The sequence below is a fragment of the Humulus lupulus genome, chromosome 6 (genome assembly GCF_963169125.1).
Source record: "Humulus lupulus chromosome 6, drHumLupu1.1, whole genome shotgun sequence".
Lineage (NCBI taxonomy): Eukaryota > Viridiplantae > Streptophyta > Magnoliopsida > Rosales > Cannabaceae > Humulus > Humulus lupulus.
The window spans coordinates 38,850,641-38,865,915 of NC_084798.1; the positions used below are offsets into that span (position 1 = coordinate 38,850,641).

The 15,275-nt window shown below is 31.6% G+C and overlaps 2 protein-coding genes across 2 annotated transcripts; both read left to right on the forward strand.

Annotated features, from left to right (window-relative positions):
• Positions 1–12,389: 12,389 nt before the first annotated feature.
• Positions 12,390–13,922, forward strand: LOC133783966 (uncharacterized). The gene is made up of 3 exons (XM_062223533.1): positions 12,390–12,622; positions 12,711–12,801; positions 12,882–13,922. The coding sequence occupies exons 1-3, from the start codon at positions 12,420–12,422 to the stop codon at positions 13,623–13,625; spliced, it is 1,038 nt and encodes a 345-aa protein (XP_062079517.1). The 5' UTR covers positions 12,390–12,419; the 3' UTR covers positions 13,626–13,922.
• A 213-nt stretch (positions 13,923–14,135) lies between these two features.
• LOC133783967 (uncharacterized) lies at positions 14,136–14,822 on the forward strand. The gene is made up of 2 exons (XM_062223534.1): positions 14,136–14,339; positions 14,423–14,822. The coding sequence occupies exons 1-2, from the start codon at positions 14,241–14,243 to the stop codon at positions 14,771–14,773; spliced, it is 450 nt and encodes a 149-aa protein (XP_062079518.1). The 5' UTR covers positions 14,136–14,240; the 3' UTR covers positions 14,774–14,822.
• Positions 14,823–15,275: the final 453 nt, after the last annotated feature.

Consider the following 15,275-nt stretch of genomic DNA (forward strand, 5'->3'; position numbering starts at 1 on the left):
AAAAAAAATCATTAAGGTGAAAAAGATAAAAATAAAATATTTACTAACCAATAATTGTGTACTTAATTATTTTGTAAAGGGGTGTGGAAATAATTTTTAAATTTTTTTATAAAATGTTTGAATAAAAAAGGTACACAGAGAAAAAAATGGAGTGTAGATAGAAGAACTCGAACCATAATTTGGAAACTTTAATAGGCACTCAAGATTAATAATTTAGTGTCCATTTACAATTAAAATAAAATATATACATATACAAGCATATTAGCACTACTTAAAGAAACATGCAAAGAATTTCACTCGCTTAAAGTTAAGGAATAACCTTACAACTGTCCCTTGATTCTCCTCTCTGTCGGAGCTTCGTTAGGCTACCACCAAGCTCAGGCAAGGCTTCGACCGAGAGATCATGTTGATGTGCAGGTGGGTGATCGTACTGCTTCCTAGTGTCGAGTGATCCTCCTCGTTTCTTCGGAGGCTCTATATGTATTTTGTTCTTGGTATTAGTGGTGTTATTGGCAGAGATTACCCTGATTGACGTGATTATCTTTGGTTGTTCTTGGCCAATTTTCTTTGCGATCCGGTTGTGGATGATATCTTGGTGGCCCCAATCACTATTGACTCTTTGTTTCATGGTATCCCGCTCTCTAGGGTCAAATTTCTAGAACTTAGTTTAGTCGCTGTTTTATTTTCCTTATTTCTTATTCACTACAAGAAAAAGACTCTACAGCGATGACTTTTGTTGTTGTTGTAGATCTGTATGTGTAGCAACCTACAGCGACGACAAAACGCAGTGGTCGCAGTAGGGAATCTTTTTTTCGGTTGGACTACGAATTGCGACGACATATCATCGCTGTAGGTGGTTGCAAAATTTGAAAATTTGAATTTCAAAAACTCCTACAACGACGACATGTGGTCGTTGTAGGTCCGTCGATCGCCCCATCTACAGCGACGATATGTCGTCGCTGAAGAGTATGTGGGTTTATATGCCTTCAGTGAGGACATGTCGTCGTCGTAGTGTCACGAAATCTCAGATTTTCATGTCCAGCGAGCACCCTACGACGACGACATGTCATCGCTGTAGGTATACAATTTGTTTTAAAAAAAAAAATTAGTATTTTATTGATTAAAATTTATTTAATAAAATAATAAATATTAATTATATAAATAAAACCAATTTATTTAATTAAATAATAAAACCAATTTATTAATTAAATAATAAAAGCAATTTAACTATATCCATAGTCTCCAAAATGTAAAAAACAAAAAATAAGTAGTATTGTCTCCAAAATTTAAAAAAAAAAGACAAAATATTAATATAATAAAACTAAATGTCATAAAAATCAATTCCAAAGTCATTATCATTGGGTTGTTGTGGTGGTTGTGGTGTTGTGGTTGAAAGTTTACCATCATGGACTGTATCATATTCATGTCCAAGTTGATAGGCTGAAATTGTGGAGCTTGGATGTTCAGATTTGTTGCTTGCAAAAATTGTTGCATTTGTTGGAAGTTGTTGTTCTAGGTCATAAAGGCTTGACTGAAGTGTTGAATCATGGATTGGAAAGCCTCAGGTGGTACCATTGGAGGGCCGACTGTGGTGGACGAAAACGGTGATGCCACTGATTGTGAAGAGGATCCAGTGACGCTTGAGGCAAAGGTACTAGTGCCCTTCAACTTGCGTCCAATACCTCGGTTGTGGCCACGACGTTGACCAAGTACCTGTGAGACGACTTGTGTCTCATTGACAATGGCACTTCCTGCTTCAGATTCAGATTGAGATTGGGATTGGGATTGTGTCTGGGCTTCTTGCTGCAAGGCATCCTGCATTTTAGAAACAAGACAATTAATACATAATATAATTGAATAATATACATATATACAAAACTTAGAAAGTTACTTACATATGCATCCTTAGCATTCGTGTTCACCTATCCACGTGTCAGATGATTGTGCATGTCATGGAACGTATCGATAATGTTGGGTAGTTCCTTAGTCTGAAGATTCATCTTTAGAAAAAAAAATCTAACAAAATCTTAGTTAAATATTGAAATCATTATTAAGATAACTTAAAATATTTCAAATTATCTATATATTTTTATTTACCTTCTTAAATCGAGCAGAAGCATAAAAGGTCGATCCATGGAGACTTGGATACTTTTGTTTTGCTCTGTTGGCAGCATTTGCCTTTGAGCGTGCCATGAATTGTGGAGTGGTGAAAAGGTCAACCAACTTCTGCCAACTCTCGCTGTCTATGTCCTCTGGTGGATTCTTTCTGGCTGTCTCGATATCATCATACCCTCCATGTTCATCGAAGTGTCTTTTCTTGCGACCTTTTCTATCCTTGTAGCGATCCTGAAACTCTCGTTCAATCCCAGTCTCTATCAGTCTCCACTCAGGGAGAGCTTGGGGAAGAATGAAAAATTCCTTCAAAAAAAAAATGGTGAGATTTTTAAAATTATATATAAAAAAATATTACATGTGAATAAGTTGATAAATTTACCTCAAGTTTTTTCATTAATCCTGTCTTGTGCTTATCTGGAACACTCTGCCACGAGTCATAATAAAACGGGACATGGTGACCAATAAGGTTACCAATAAGTCTCGTGAACAATGTCCCAAAATCACCAATTTATTTGTAGGTTCCCTCATCCAGATCAAATTGTAGAGCCAACGGACATTTATTGTCGTTGATGAGTTACTACAAATTTTGGATCGAGGTCGACCTCTTCTTTTTGCAGTAGCCGCTGCATATGTTAATTAAACAATAAAATTAAATTGAATAAAATAATAACAATTTGTTATTTATTGATAAAAGATAGACTAATTATAGTATATTACCTATCTCATAAGAAGTAGGAACTCGCGTGGGATCTGGAGGAGGATCACCCACTCCATCACCGCCATGAGAATGAGCAATAGCATCAGACATATCTTTGTAGTTTAAATAATTACTAACTTAAAATAAGTTATAGTTGGAGGTTAATTACATAACTTAACTAATTTCGGTAATGCATTTGAAACTATTGAAAAAACAAACATTGTTGAGAAAAGCCATATATCGATTGAAAAGTCTTGAAATTAAAACATAAAAATATGAATATGCATAAGAAAATATTATTCCTCATCAATGTCGATTCCTACATCATCATTGTCATTGATGAAATCATCATCCACATCCGAAACAGATCGAGACATTTCCCCAACTATGCTGGTGTGAACAGGTCGATCCAAATGCATAATCTTCAACTCTCTTAATTCCACAGTGAGTACAAAATTTGATGAAGTGCTATCATGCACGGCATCAACCTCGTTATCTTCATCGATACTTGGATGATCCCAGAACTTTCGATGATTGACTTCTTCTATTACCTTCCACTTATGTGTAGAAGAGAAGAATCTTCTATGACCAACACAAGTCGTCTTCCCAATTACCTGACATGAATGAGTGTCTTCGTTGCATGAAGGACATGTCATATATTCTTGGCCACTCCAACCAGACAAACTACTATGGGCCAGAAAATCATTGACAATCCATAATAGTGCTGCATGCATTATGAATACATTGTTCATTGTAAGTCTCTAGTTTGAACTCCTTCATCCCACAACTCCTTCAATTCGTCTACCACAGGCCTAAAAAAGACATCCATGTCCTTCCCAGGTGATTTCGGACAGGGAATCAATAAGGTCAGCATGATGATGACTCTTTCATGCACAATCAAGGAGACATATTGTACGTGCAGAATATTACTGCATACATCCTATAAGATAGACTCATGTTACCAAATTGATTAAAATAATCAACAATCAAACCCAATCGAACGTTTCTGGGTTCTTTGGAAAAAATCAGGATATCTGGAATCAAATTGTTTCCAAGCACCCCCATCAACAAGATGGTGCATCACACCATCTTCTTTCGACCGTCTCGTACTATGCCAGGTCATATCATTTGCTGTATGCCTTGAACCATAAAGATGCTTCAGCCTAGAAGTCAAATAGAAGTACCACAATACTTTGTGGGTGACTTTTTTCCCTTTGTGTCTTTGTCAACCCATTGGCTCTCACCACATACAGGACAACTCTGTTTTTGGGAATCTCCTTCCAGAACAAACAACAGTGGTACTTGCAAGAATGAATTGATTGATAACCTAACCCTAACTTCCTCATTTTTTTCTTAGACTCAAGAATGAAGCTGGAATCTTATTCTCCTTCGAGAATGCAAATTTCATAAACTTCAAAAGTTCATCAAATGAACTATTTGTCCATTTATTCATAATCTTCATGTGCATCATCTTTGCCAAAAATTTCAAGGAAGACAATCAAGTACCACCGGAGTATAACTCAGCTTTGACCTCTTAAAACATGTCATCAAATTGGTTCTCTGCACTATTGTCACCACCATCTCAAATTCCTTCATTTATGCCTTCTTCATTAGTGTCTTGTTCACCAATAACATCATTGATGATGTCAATCATCTCATCAGTCACTGAAGCCTCGTCATCCACTATTGGAGGCATATCAACTTCACCGTGGTAGGTCCACTTCATGTATCACTGTAGAAATCCATATATGTGTATGTGAGCCTCCACCATATCAAGTTTCTAGTTCAGCATATTGACACACTGAACGCATGGGCATCTAACTTCTCCCGAAGCATTCACATGATTCTTGGCCATTTGTATAAATGTTTGAAGATCATTCCAAAACTCATCAGAGTTACGTAGTCTATTAGTTATCCAACTCTTGTCAATCGTCATAACTGATTCAAGTAGAAAATAAACTATCACAATGTGATAATCATAAAAAGCTGCATATATTTGGTAATAATTTTTTTTTACCACCAAAACACTAATTTTTTCAAGTAAATTGTGAAATTTTATGAATATATATTATCAAATTTTATGAATATATACTATTTTTAGTTATGAATATATCGTAAAGTTTCATTATATAAACAAATATTTCATTATAATTATTATTATGCTCTTTCATAATTATCAAATTCTTATTATAATTTTCACTTCTTATTTTTTTAAAAAAAAATAACAATAAAGTTTTATTATTTTAAATTTAACTTAATTTTGAGAGCAAAGTTAACTTAATTACCTATTTTCTCTACATATATTATCAAATTTTATGAATATATTATAAAATTAATTAAATAAAAAAATATTTAATTATAAATTTATTAATTTACCATTAAAAATTATTATTTCAATTCCTACTTATTTTATAAAAAAAATATTAATAAAGTTTTATACTTGTAAAATTATTATTTTAATTTATACTTTATAGTTTTTTAATTAATTTTAATTAATTGCTTTAAAATTTATTAATTAAATCACACTAACTTTAAAAATATTTTGTAATGTTTAGTTTTTTTAAATCTACAAAAATTTCGGCAGCATAACGGTTGTAATCTAGTCTATCCCAAATTTTAAAATCTTCATAAAAACATATAAACCAGTCACATAACATATATAAAATTTAATACAACACTACAACAAATGCAGGTAGTTGCGGCGAGGTCATTGGCGGCGGGCTTAGTCCGCCGCCATTGTAGAGGTTATTAGCGACAGACTAGGATATTCCGCCGCTAATAATATTTAATAAAAGTAAAATATAAATATGGATATTTATATTTTATTAGCGACGGATATACGATTATTAGCGGCGGACAGTCCGCCGCCAATACCCATAATAAAAAAGCCCGGGAATTTTTCATTTATTATTAGCGGCGGATAATCACTATTATTAGCCGCGGACTACCCGCCGCTAATAATATTAGCCGCGGACGGCCCACCGCTAATAATATTAGCGGCGGGTAATTACTGTTATTAGCCGCGGACTACCCGCCGCTAATAATAATATTAGCTGCGGGGACTAATAATAGCGGCGGGCCCCGCCGCTAATGCTCTTGAGCAGTTTAAATTTTCCATGCATCCCTTCTTCTTCCTCGCGTCTCGCATCCTTCTTCAACCGTTCTCTCTTCTTCATCTCCAACGTTTCTTCACAGTTGCAGAGAAAAACATCCGAGACAAGTAAGTTTCTTGAGAAAACTTAAACCATTTTCTTCTTCGTTGAGTTCTTCAATATGATTCTGAATCTTACATCTTCTCTTAATCATTCTTAGTCTCATTGTCTCTGTTCTTGCTTTCTCTGTCAAATATGTCCAGGCTCAAGGCTCTCTGCTTGCACTGCAATCTGATTCTCTCTGGTTTAGCTGCTTTCTACAAAGGTAAGCAAGCAAACTCCATTTTCATATTCTAATTCTCAGATTAATTTGTTAATTTATATTTTAAATCTCTGAGATTATTATTTGAACAGATTTTTTTATTATTATTATTATTTGTAAAAAATGCTAATATTGATTGATATTATTAATAATGATTGCTTTTGCCATGGAAAATGTGTTGATATTTGCCTACTTTTTACGTTCATATTTCTTGTTCCACGTATTAGTGTTAGATTTTTTATTTGGTGCTTCTTAGATTTTTTTTAAAATTTTGCTCATATATGTTAGTGAGACAGCTATTGAGAGATTTAGGAAAGGTCTTATTCTCCTATCTCTTGCACTATATTTACAAAAAGAAGACAGGAAAAAAAAAAAGCTTTTGGATTGAGATTGTGTGTGTTGTTTAAGGTCGGGGGATTGAGATTATGGGTGGACCGGGGGCATGGGTTTGGGGTTGTGATGTCAGAAGGTTTCGAGGTTGGGGTTGTGGCTGAGTGATGAGGTTGGTAGGGTTCGCGGTTGGGGTTGAGGCAATTTTTTGTAGCAATTTTCTGAGTCTCTGTATTGAACTTGTTTTATACAGAAAATATAATGTAATGATTTTTTATGACATTAATTTTATTTTGTGATTGTAGATAATTTTTTAACTATGTAACTGTGTCAAATTATTTAAAAATTTAGCAATTAGTTGTTTAAGTTTGTGACTTGATTTTATGCTTTATTTGTTTAAGTTTGTGATTTTTTTTATTTTGCATCCATACATGACATGGAAGGTTTCATTGAAGACCAAGAAATTGAAAAAGAGAAAAATGAAGAATATAGATGAAAGTTATTTGTTTCTTCTATTTTAGACTTTAAGTGCATTAGATTATTATCTGTAAATTTTGTGTATAAGGTTTTAAATATTGTATTGTGGAAATATTAATTATATTTCATAAAAGTATAAAAAATTAAGAATAAATATAGAAATTGATAATTATATTTCATAAAAGTATAAAAAACTAAGAATAAATAATTATATATATAATAAATTATTTGTTGATTAATTTTTAATAATTTAATGAATTAAATAATAAAAGTTTGATATAATATTATCTAAATAAATAATTTAATTTAATTTGTTTATTGAATAATATTGTTAAATATAAATTACATGAATATAGAAATTGATAATAATATTTAATAAAAGTATAAAAAAATTAAGAATAAATAATTATATAAATAATAATTTAATTTTTGATTAATTTTTCATAATTTAATTTATTAAATTATAAAAGTTTGATATATTATTATTTAATTAAATAATTTAATTTAATTTGTTTATTGAATAATATTGTTTAATATAAATTACATTAATATAAAAATTGATAATTATATTTAATAAAATTATAAAAAATTATGAATAAATAATAATTTATTTTTAATTATTTTTTATTAATTTAATTAATTAAATAATATCTAATTAAATTATATAATTTAATTTGTTTATTGAATAACATTATCCAATACTAAATAGTTATAAATTACATGAATATAGAAATTGATAATTATATTTAATAAAAGTATAAAAAATTATGAATAAATAATTATATAAATAATAACTTATTTTTTGATTAATTTTTAATAATTTAATGAATTAAATAATAAAAGTTTGATATAATATTATCTAAATAAATAATTTAATTTAATTTTTTTATTGAATAATATTGTTAAATATAAATTACATGAATATAGAAATTGATAATAATATTTAATAAAAGTAGAAAAAATTAAGAATAAATAATTATTTAAATAATAATTTAATTTTCATTAATGTTTAATAATTTAATGAATTCAATAATAAAAGTTTGATATAATATTATCTAAATAAATAATTTAATTTAATTTGTTTAATTTAATTTCTATTCATGTCAAGTTTTTATTTCATATATTTGTTGGTAGCTTTCATTTATATCAACAATAATAAATTTCTTTATAATTTTTTTATGTAACTTATCCATATCATATTTTATACTTTCATAAACTTAATTCCTAGAATTTAGTTACTCAATGTAATTGATTTTATTATTTTAATTTAAATCAAACAAGTGCATGCATTTTAAGCACTTGCAAAAGTTAGATTAATAAATTGACTAAAATAAATATACTTGTGTATGTCATTGTTGTAAGTGGTATAGAAACACTTGTTTTATTCTAGCTACTTTTGTGCTCTCTACTTTAATCATCTTCAATGGTGTATTTTATACTTATTTGCAATGTAATGCCTAACCAACATATTGCATTTTTTTTATACTTAGTTTTATATTATTTTGGTTTGAATTTTTTTCGTGTATCTTTTGGTATTAATTTTTTTTTTATCAGGACAGCGACACACCCACGACCCCGACACACACACGACCTTGGCACACCCTCAACAGGTGTGGATATATTTTTTGTAATTAATATCTTTTGTATTTTTTGAATAATTTATTTTGTATTTGTTTAGTGTATAATATTTGAGTTTTGAGTCCTTTAGTTAGTATCCTTGGTATGTAAATCTTGACATCTATTGTTAAGATATATGTGTTTGTTCTTACTTTATTTTTTAATCTTGGTATGTAAATAATTATAGGACTGTTTTGGTTAAAAACAAAATTTAAGTGATAATTTAAATTAATTTATAAAATATAATAATAGATGATTTATTATTAAGTAAAATATAGTGTTTTTGTTAATATTGAATAAAGAAGATTTAAACTTGATCAATCAGATTATTAGCACCCATATTTTCTTTATCACCATTTTCTTAATTATATAATATTAATTAAACTAAGTGCTAGAAAAATATACAAATTCAATTAAAATTAATTTAAAATATTTTTTTAATGTTTGAATCATTTTTAAATTCTAGTAATAAATTTTGAATTATTTTTTATTTTAAAAAAATTTGTAATTATTTTTTAAATTAAAATTGAAACAAACTAATTATATCACGTCTGTGTTACTCCATTGCCATTATTAGCGGCCACACCAAATTTTTTGAACTACTTATTAATTTTTGTCAAAAAAAAAATGTATTTAGTCAAATAAGTGAAAGCTTTTATACTACTAACTAATTTTCACCGCAACTTGATATTTTTAATAGGGAAACTAATTTTGTTTAGATTGTGAAATTTTTTGAAACAAATTTAAGATAGCTTATTTAATAAAAAAAGTGAGTATAGAAAAAAAAAACAACAATAAGTGCATATTATCATGTTATTTTGTTCTTTTTTCTCCTTTTTGCTTGAACATATATTATTATTATTATTATTATTATTATAATTTGTAAAAATAGAACAAAAAAATTAATTAGTAGTTAATTTATTTTCTTAGTCTCGGTATGTTTGTGATTGATGGTTGTTGACTACAACCATCAATTACATGGATATCGGCACATAAATGATAAGTTAAAAATATTATTAATAAAATTTATCTAATTATTTAAAAATATAAATTAGTCTTAAAGTCAAATAATAATTAATTTATAAAATTATTATTATTATTATTACAAATTAAAAAATTATGAATAAATAATAATTTATAAATTACATGAATATAGAAATTGATAATTATATTTAATAAAAGTTTAAAAAATTAAGAATAAATAATAATTTATTTTTTAATTAATTTATAATGATGTAATTAATTAGATAATAAAAGTTAGATATAATATTTAATAAAATTTTAATAAATAATAAATTAGTTTAGGAAAAAAAAATTAATTTGTTTATAAATAACATTATCAAATAAAACATCATAAAATAGCATAAGATATTATAATATTGCATAAGATTTCAAAAATGATAACAAATCTCCTTTGTTATCCATTTCTATTCACATTACTAAAACTCACACTCTTATAACACTTTAGATGGCGATTGACAAGACTTGGACAACATTGAGAAATCATGGTTGTCAAGAATATTGGAATGGTCTGCAAGCTTTTTTGAGGATGGCGTCGAAACATAAAGATTCTAATGGAAGAATTAGGTGCCCGTGAGTAAGATGCAATAATAATAGATTTGAATCTTTGGATGTAGTTCGGGCACATGTATTCGATAGGGGTTTTCATCAAGCTTATGATAAGTGGATTTTTCATGGTGAGGTGGAAGAAATTGTTGCTGATGAGGTGGTTGATGAGAATGAAGACGATGAGATGATTCAAGTTGTGGAAGACTTCCTTTTACCGACAACTGAGGAAGTAGAAAGGGATTCCGGTGGGAGTCAGTATTATGACGAGTTATTTGAGGAGATTGAAGCGGAGTTGTATCCTGGCTGTGATTGGATTTCATCCCTGAACTTTTTAGCAAAGTTATTGCATCTAAAAGTTAGAGGGAAGATGCCTAACAACATATTTGATGAATTGCTGAAGTTGTTAAAGCTTGCATTTCCTAAGGAGAACAAAATCCCCGGATCGTACTACGAGGCGAAAAAGAGATTGAAAAAATTAGGGTTGGGATACGAGTCCATTCATGTGTGTCAGTATGATTGCTGCTTATTTTACAATGAGCATGCATCTAAAGAGACATGTCCAGTATGCGGAAGTAGTAGATGGATTACTTCCGAAATGACGAAAGGAAAAAAAGTGCCACACAAGGTGATGCGTTACTTTCCATTGACCCCTCGGTTGAAAAGATTATACAGTTCAAGGATTACAATAAAACACATGATATGGCATCACGCCGGGAAATCAAAAGATGAAGGGGTGATGCGACACCCGGTGGACGGCTCTGCGTGGAAGGACTTTGATGCCAAGCATCCTGATTTTTCAAGGGATCCCAGAAATGTTCGTCTGGGCTAGGCTGCTGATGGATTTAATCCATTTGGCAACATGAATCTTGCATACAGCATGTGGCCTGTGGTGTTGGCAAACTATAATCTGCCACCTTGGTTGTGCATGAAAGACAATTATTTCATGTTGACCCTCCTTATTCCTGGGCCAAAATCACCCGGTAAGGACATGGATGTATTTCTGAGACCATTGGTCGATGAGTTGAAGGATCTGTGGATTAACGGAGTTGATACAAGAGATAGTACGACCAACAGGATGTTCAAGATGCAGGCAGCTCTTTTGTGGACAGTGAACGATTTTCTAGCTCGTAGTAGTTTGTCTGGATGGAGTGGTCAGGGATACAAAGCTTGTCCTACGTGTAATGAGGACACAACTTCCATCCGAGTGATCAGTAAGACTTCTTACGTTGGTCACAGAAGATTCTTGCCAAGTACTCATCGAATGAGAAGAGACAAAGAGTTCAATGGAGAAGTTGAGAGAAGACGTCCTTCGAGACGGTTTACTTGTGAGGATATACTAGAACAAGTTAATGCTCTTGCAGCGCAAGTTCTAGGAAAACATGTCCAGTTTGGGGGTGTGAAACGTAAAAGAGGAGTAGATGAAGGTAATTGGAGGAAAAAAAGTATTTTTTACGAGCTTGAGTATTGGTGTACAAACAAATTAAAACACAATATAGATGTCATGCATGTTGAGAAGAATGTGTGTGATAGTCTCCTTGGCACCATCTTAGGCAGTGATAAATCTAAGGACACCACTAATGCCAGACATGATTTGAAAAAGATGGGTGTGAGAGAATCATTGTGGATTTATGAAGATGAGAATGGGAAGCTGATGAAGCCGCACGCTCCTTATGTGTTAACTCCGGTGCAGAGGCAACCGTTTTGTCAGTTTATAAAAGGAGTTAGATTTCTAGATGGTTTTTGTTCAAATTTGAAGAAGAAAGTGTCCGAGAATGATACAAATATTCTTGGGTTGAAGTCACACGATTGTCATGTGATAATGCAACGATTACTTTCTCTCGGTGTTCGTAAGTTTCTTCCAAAATCTATATCGACCACTATTGCAGAATTGTGCAATTTCTTCAGGCAAATATGTTCGAGGACTTTAAATGTTAAAGATATGGAGGAAGCACAAAATGATCTTATTCAGATATTGTGCAAGATGGAGTTCATTTTTCCTCCAGCTTTTTTTGACATAATGATTCATTTGGTATTGCATTTGCCAGAAGAAGAAATATTGGGTGGTCCGGTATTTATGAGGTGGATGTATCCTTTTGAAAGATACATGAAAAAAATAAAGAATTATGTGGGAAATAAAGCTCGCCCTGAAGGGTCGATCGCCGTAGGCTATGTTGCAGACGAGGCTTTGACCTTTTGTTCAATGTATTTCAAAGGCATTGAAACAAGATTTAACCGTCTTGATCGAAATGAAGATGCAACTTATATCCCACGAAATCTTGCAGTTTTCCAATCTCAATGTCGTCCACTCACAAAGGGAACTTTGAAGACTCTCGATCATAAGACTCGTGAAATAGCTGAGTGGTTCATACTTGAGAATTCTCCTGAAATTGAGCCTTATTTAGAGTAAGTTTATTCTCTTATAAATTAGAACATGTGTGGTTATTATCATTTTTTTTGTTATCAAGAATCGTAACACTATTCTAATTAACAGCGAACACCTACAAGAGATTAAACAAAAATACCCAGATGGTGATCATGATCGTTTGCATAGGAAAAATTTCCGTTCGTGGTTTCATAAAAAGGTAGCTTTGAACTTTGAACTTTGAACAGTGATTTTATTAATGATATATTTTGTGAATCTAATATCATTCTATGTATTTAGATATATGACCTGCACAAGCTTGGGTCTTTGGATAACGGTGATGAACTGTTAGCTTTAGCATCTGGGTCAGATCATTTGTCAACCTTTTACCAAGGTTGTATAGTCAATGGTGTTCGATTTATTGCACACGATCGAGACAAAAAGCGCACCACACAGAATAGTGGAGTGTCTGCTGCCGGAACAGAAGGTTTTAATTTTTACGGCACGCTTGAAGAAGTGGTGATACTTTCTTTCACTGGTGCATATTCAGTGGCATTATTTCAGTGCAAATGGTTTAATACAAATCCAAGAATGAAGAAAACAGTCATTGAAAATAATGTCACCAGTATAAACGTCAATGGTGAATGGTACAAAGATGAGCCGTACATACTTGCTACTCAAGCTAAGCAAGTTTTCTATCTCGATGATTTACTTAGAGGTCGTGATTGGAAAGTTGTAGAAGATGTGAATCATCGACAGATTTGGGACATTAAGGAAAATTCTGATGAGGTTAATGATGTTATTGATGTTGTACATGAAACAAGTTCATCAAATTTTTTGTTGACTGTGGACCTCGGAGAGTTGATTATGCAATCTGATCAACCTGCTGCATATGTTGGAGCTGATGAAGATGGTGACGACGAAGCTGATATGTCAGAACATGAGGACGTTGCAGATGCAGAAGATGAATTGGTTGTTGAACTTTGTGAAGATGAAAATGTGTCTCCGATTACTGATGGAAATGATAGTGATTACTCTGTTTAGTTTTTTTCTATTTGTGTAACAGAACTATGTATTTAAATATAATGAAGTGTTTTTTTGTAATTATAATATAAGATATTTGAGCTTTGTGAAGATGAAAATGTATCTCCGATTACTGATGGAAATGATAGTGATTACTCTGTTTAGTTTTTTCTATTTGTGTAACAGAACTATATATTTAAATATAATGAAGTTTTTTTTTGTAATTATTATTATTATGAATTCAATGTGATATACTTCTATTTAATGCTAATTACTAACTAATAAATTTTAAACTGAAGTATAATGTCAGCTGATATAGCTACTTATCATGGCGGAGATGGTGGGGGTCAAGACCCGCCAGATCCTTCTAGGGTACCAACATCTTGCGAGTCAGGTTAAATATTGCATATCAAAATTATTTTTAGAAATTATATTGTTAGATAAATATAACATCAATACTAATACTGATTATTGTTAATAAATTTTAAAGCCCCGTCGACGAGAAGAAAAGGTCGTGGCCCTGCTAGTAATAATGTTCTAGAAGAACGAAGGAAAAAAGCTGGGAAACCATTGGATCTAGAGCTTGATCCTGTGACCAACAAAGTGGTTGGGCAGGAGGATCAAGCTTTTATTCGCATGTTGGGAACTCTAGTTTCCATGTTGTGTCCGGGGCATTATTTGGATTTTGCTGATGTACCTCAACAGTTTAAGGATCAAGTGCTTGATCGTATGAGGGTAAAAAAATTACAAATCTTGTACTTTTCATTATTTAATTCCATTATTTACAAGTTATCTAATATTTTTTTTTCCTAATGCAGTATTACTATAATATAGACGGTCATCCACAACGTGAGTCAGTTCTGGCAACTCTCAACAAGGAGATGGGGGAAAGATATCGCGAGAGAAAGAACTATAGACATAGACACTTCAAAAATCATTATGCTGGACCAGAAGATTTGGAGAATGTCCTCTCTAAGCCACCTAACCATTGCACTAAGGAGGCTTGGCAGCTTATTTGTGAAATGTTTTTGAGCGAAAGATTTTTGGCTCGTTCCGCTAAAAATCAAGCAAACAGAAGACAAATGAAGTATGTAACAACACAAGGCACAAAGTCGTTGGCAGCTAAGCGTCACGAATATGTAAGTGAAGATGTTAATTTAATTTTATAAAATAACACATTCTGAAACATTTTGTTTACATTTGTATAGGAGAACCCGCATGCGCATGTTGTTGATACTTGGAGGGATGCTCATATGAGAAAATCGACAAAATATTTTGTCAATGAGGCAGCTCAACAAGATTATGTAAGTGAATAGTATTGTTTTCTTGTTTCTAATGTTTATAATGTTTCTAATTTTTGTTTATAATGTTATCTTTATACAGGAAAAAATGGCGCCTGAGGTTGAGAGGTCACAGAATGAGAGGCAAAGTCAACAGCAGAGTGAGGCATCTCTAAATGTATCTGGTGTTGATTCGTCCCTGGTCGATCAATACGAGATTCTAAGTAAAGTACTCGGGGAGAGATCTGACTACCAAAGAGGAGTGGGTTATAGGGCGAAAGGGAAGGCAAAAAGGACATCCTCTAGCTCTACAGATCAAAGTCAGTCCCAAGCAAATACTGCTGCTTCGCCTAATGAAGATATGAGAGTTATGGCTTTGCTGGTGAAGGCA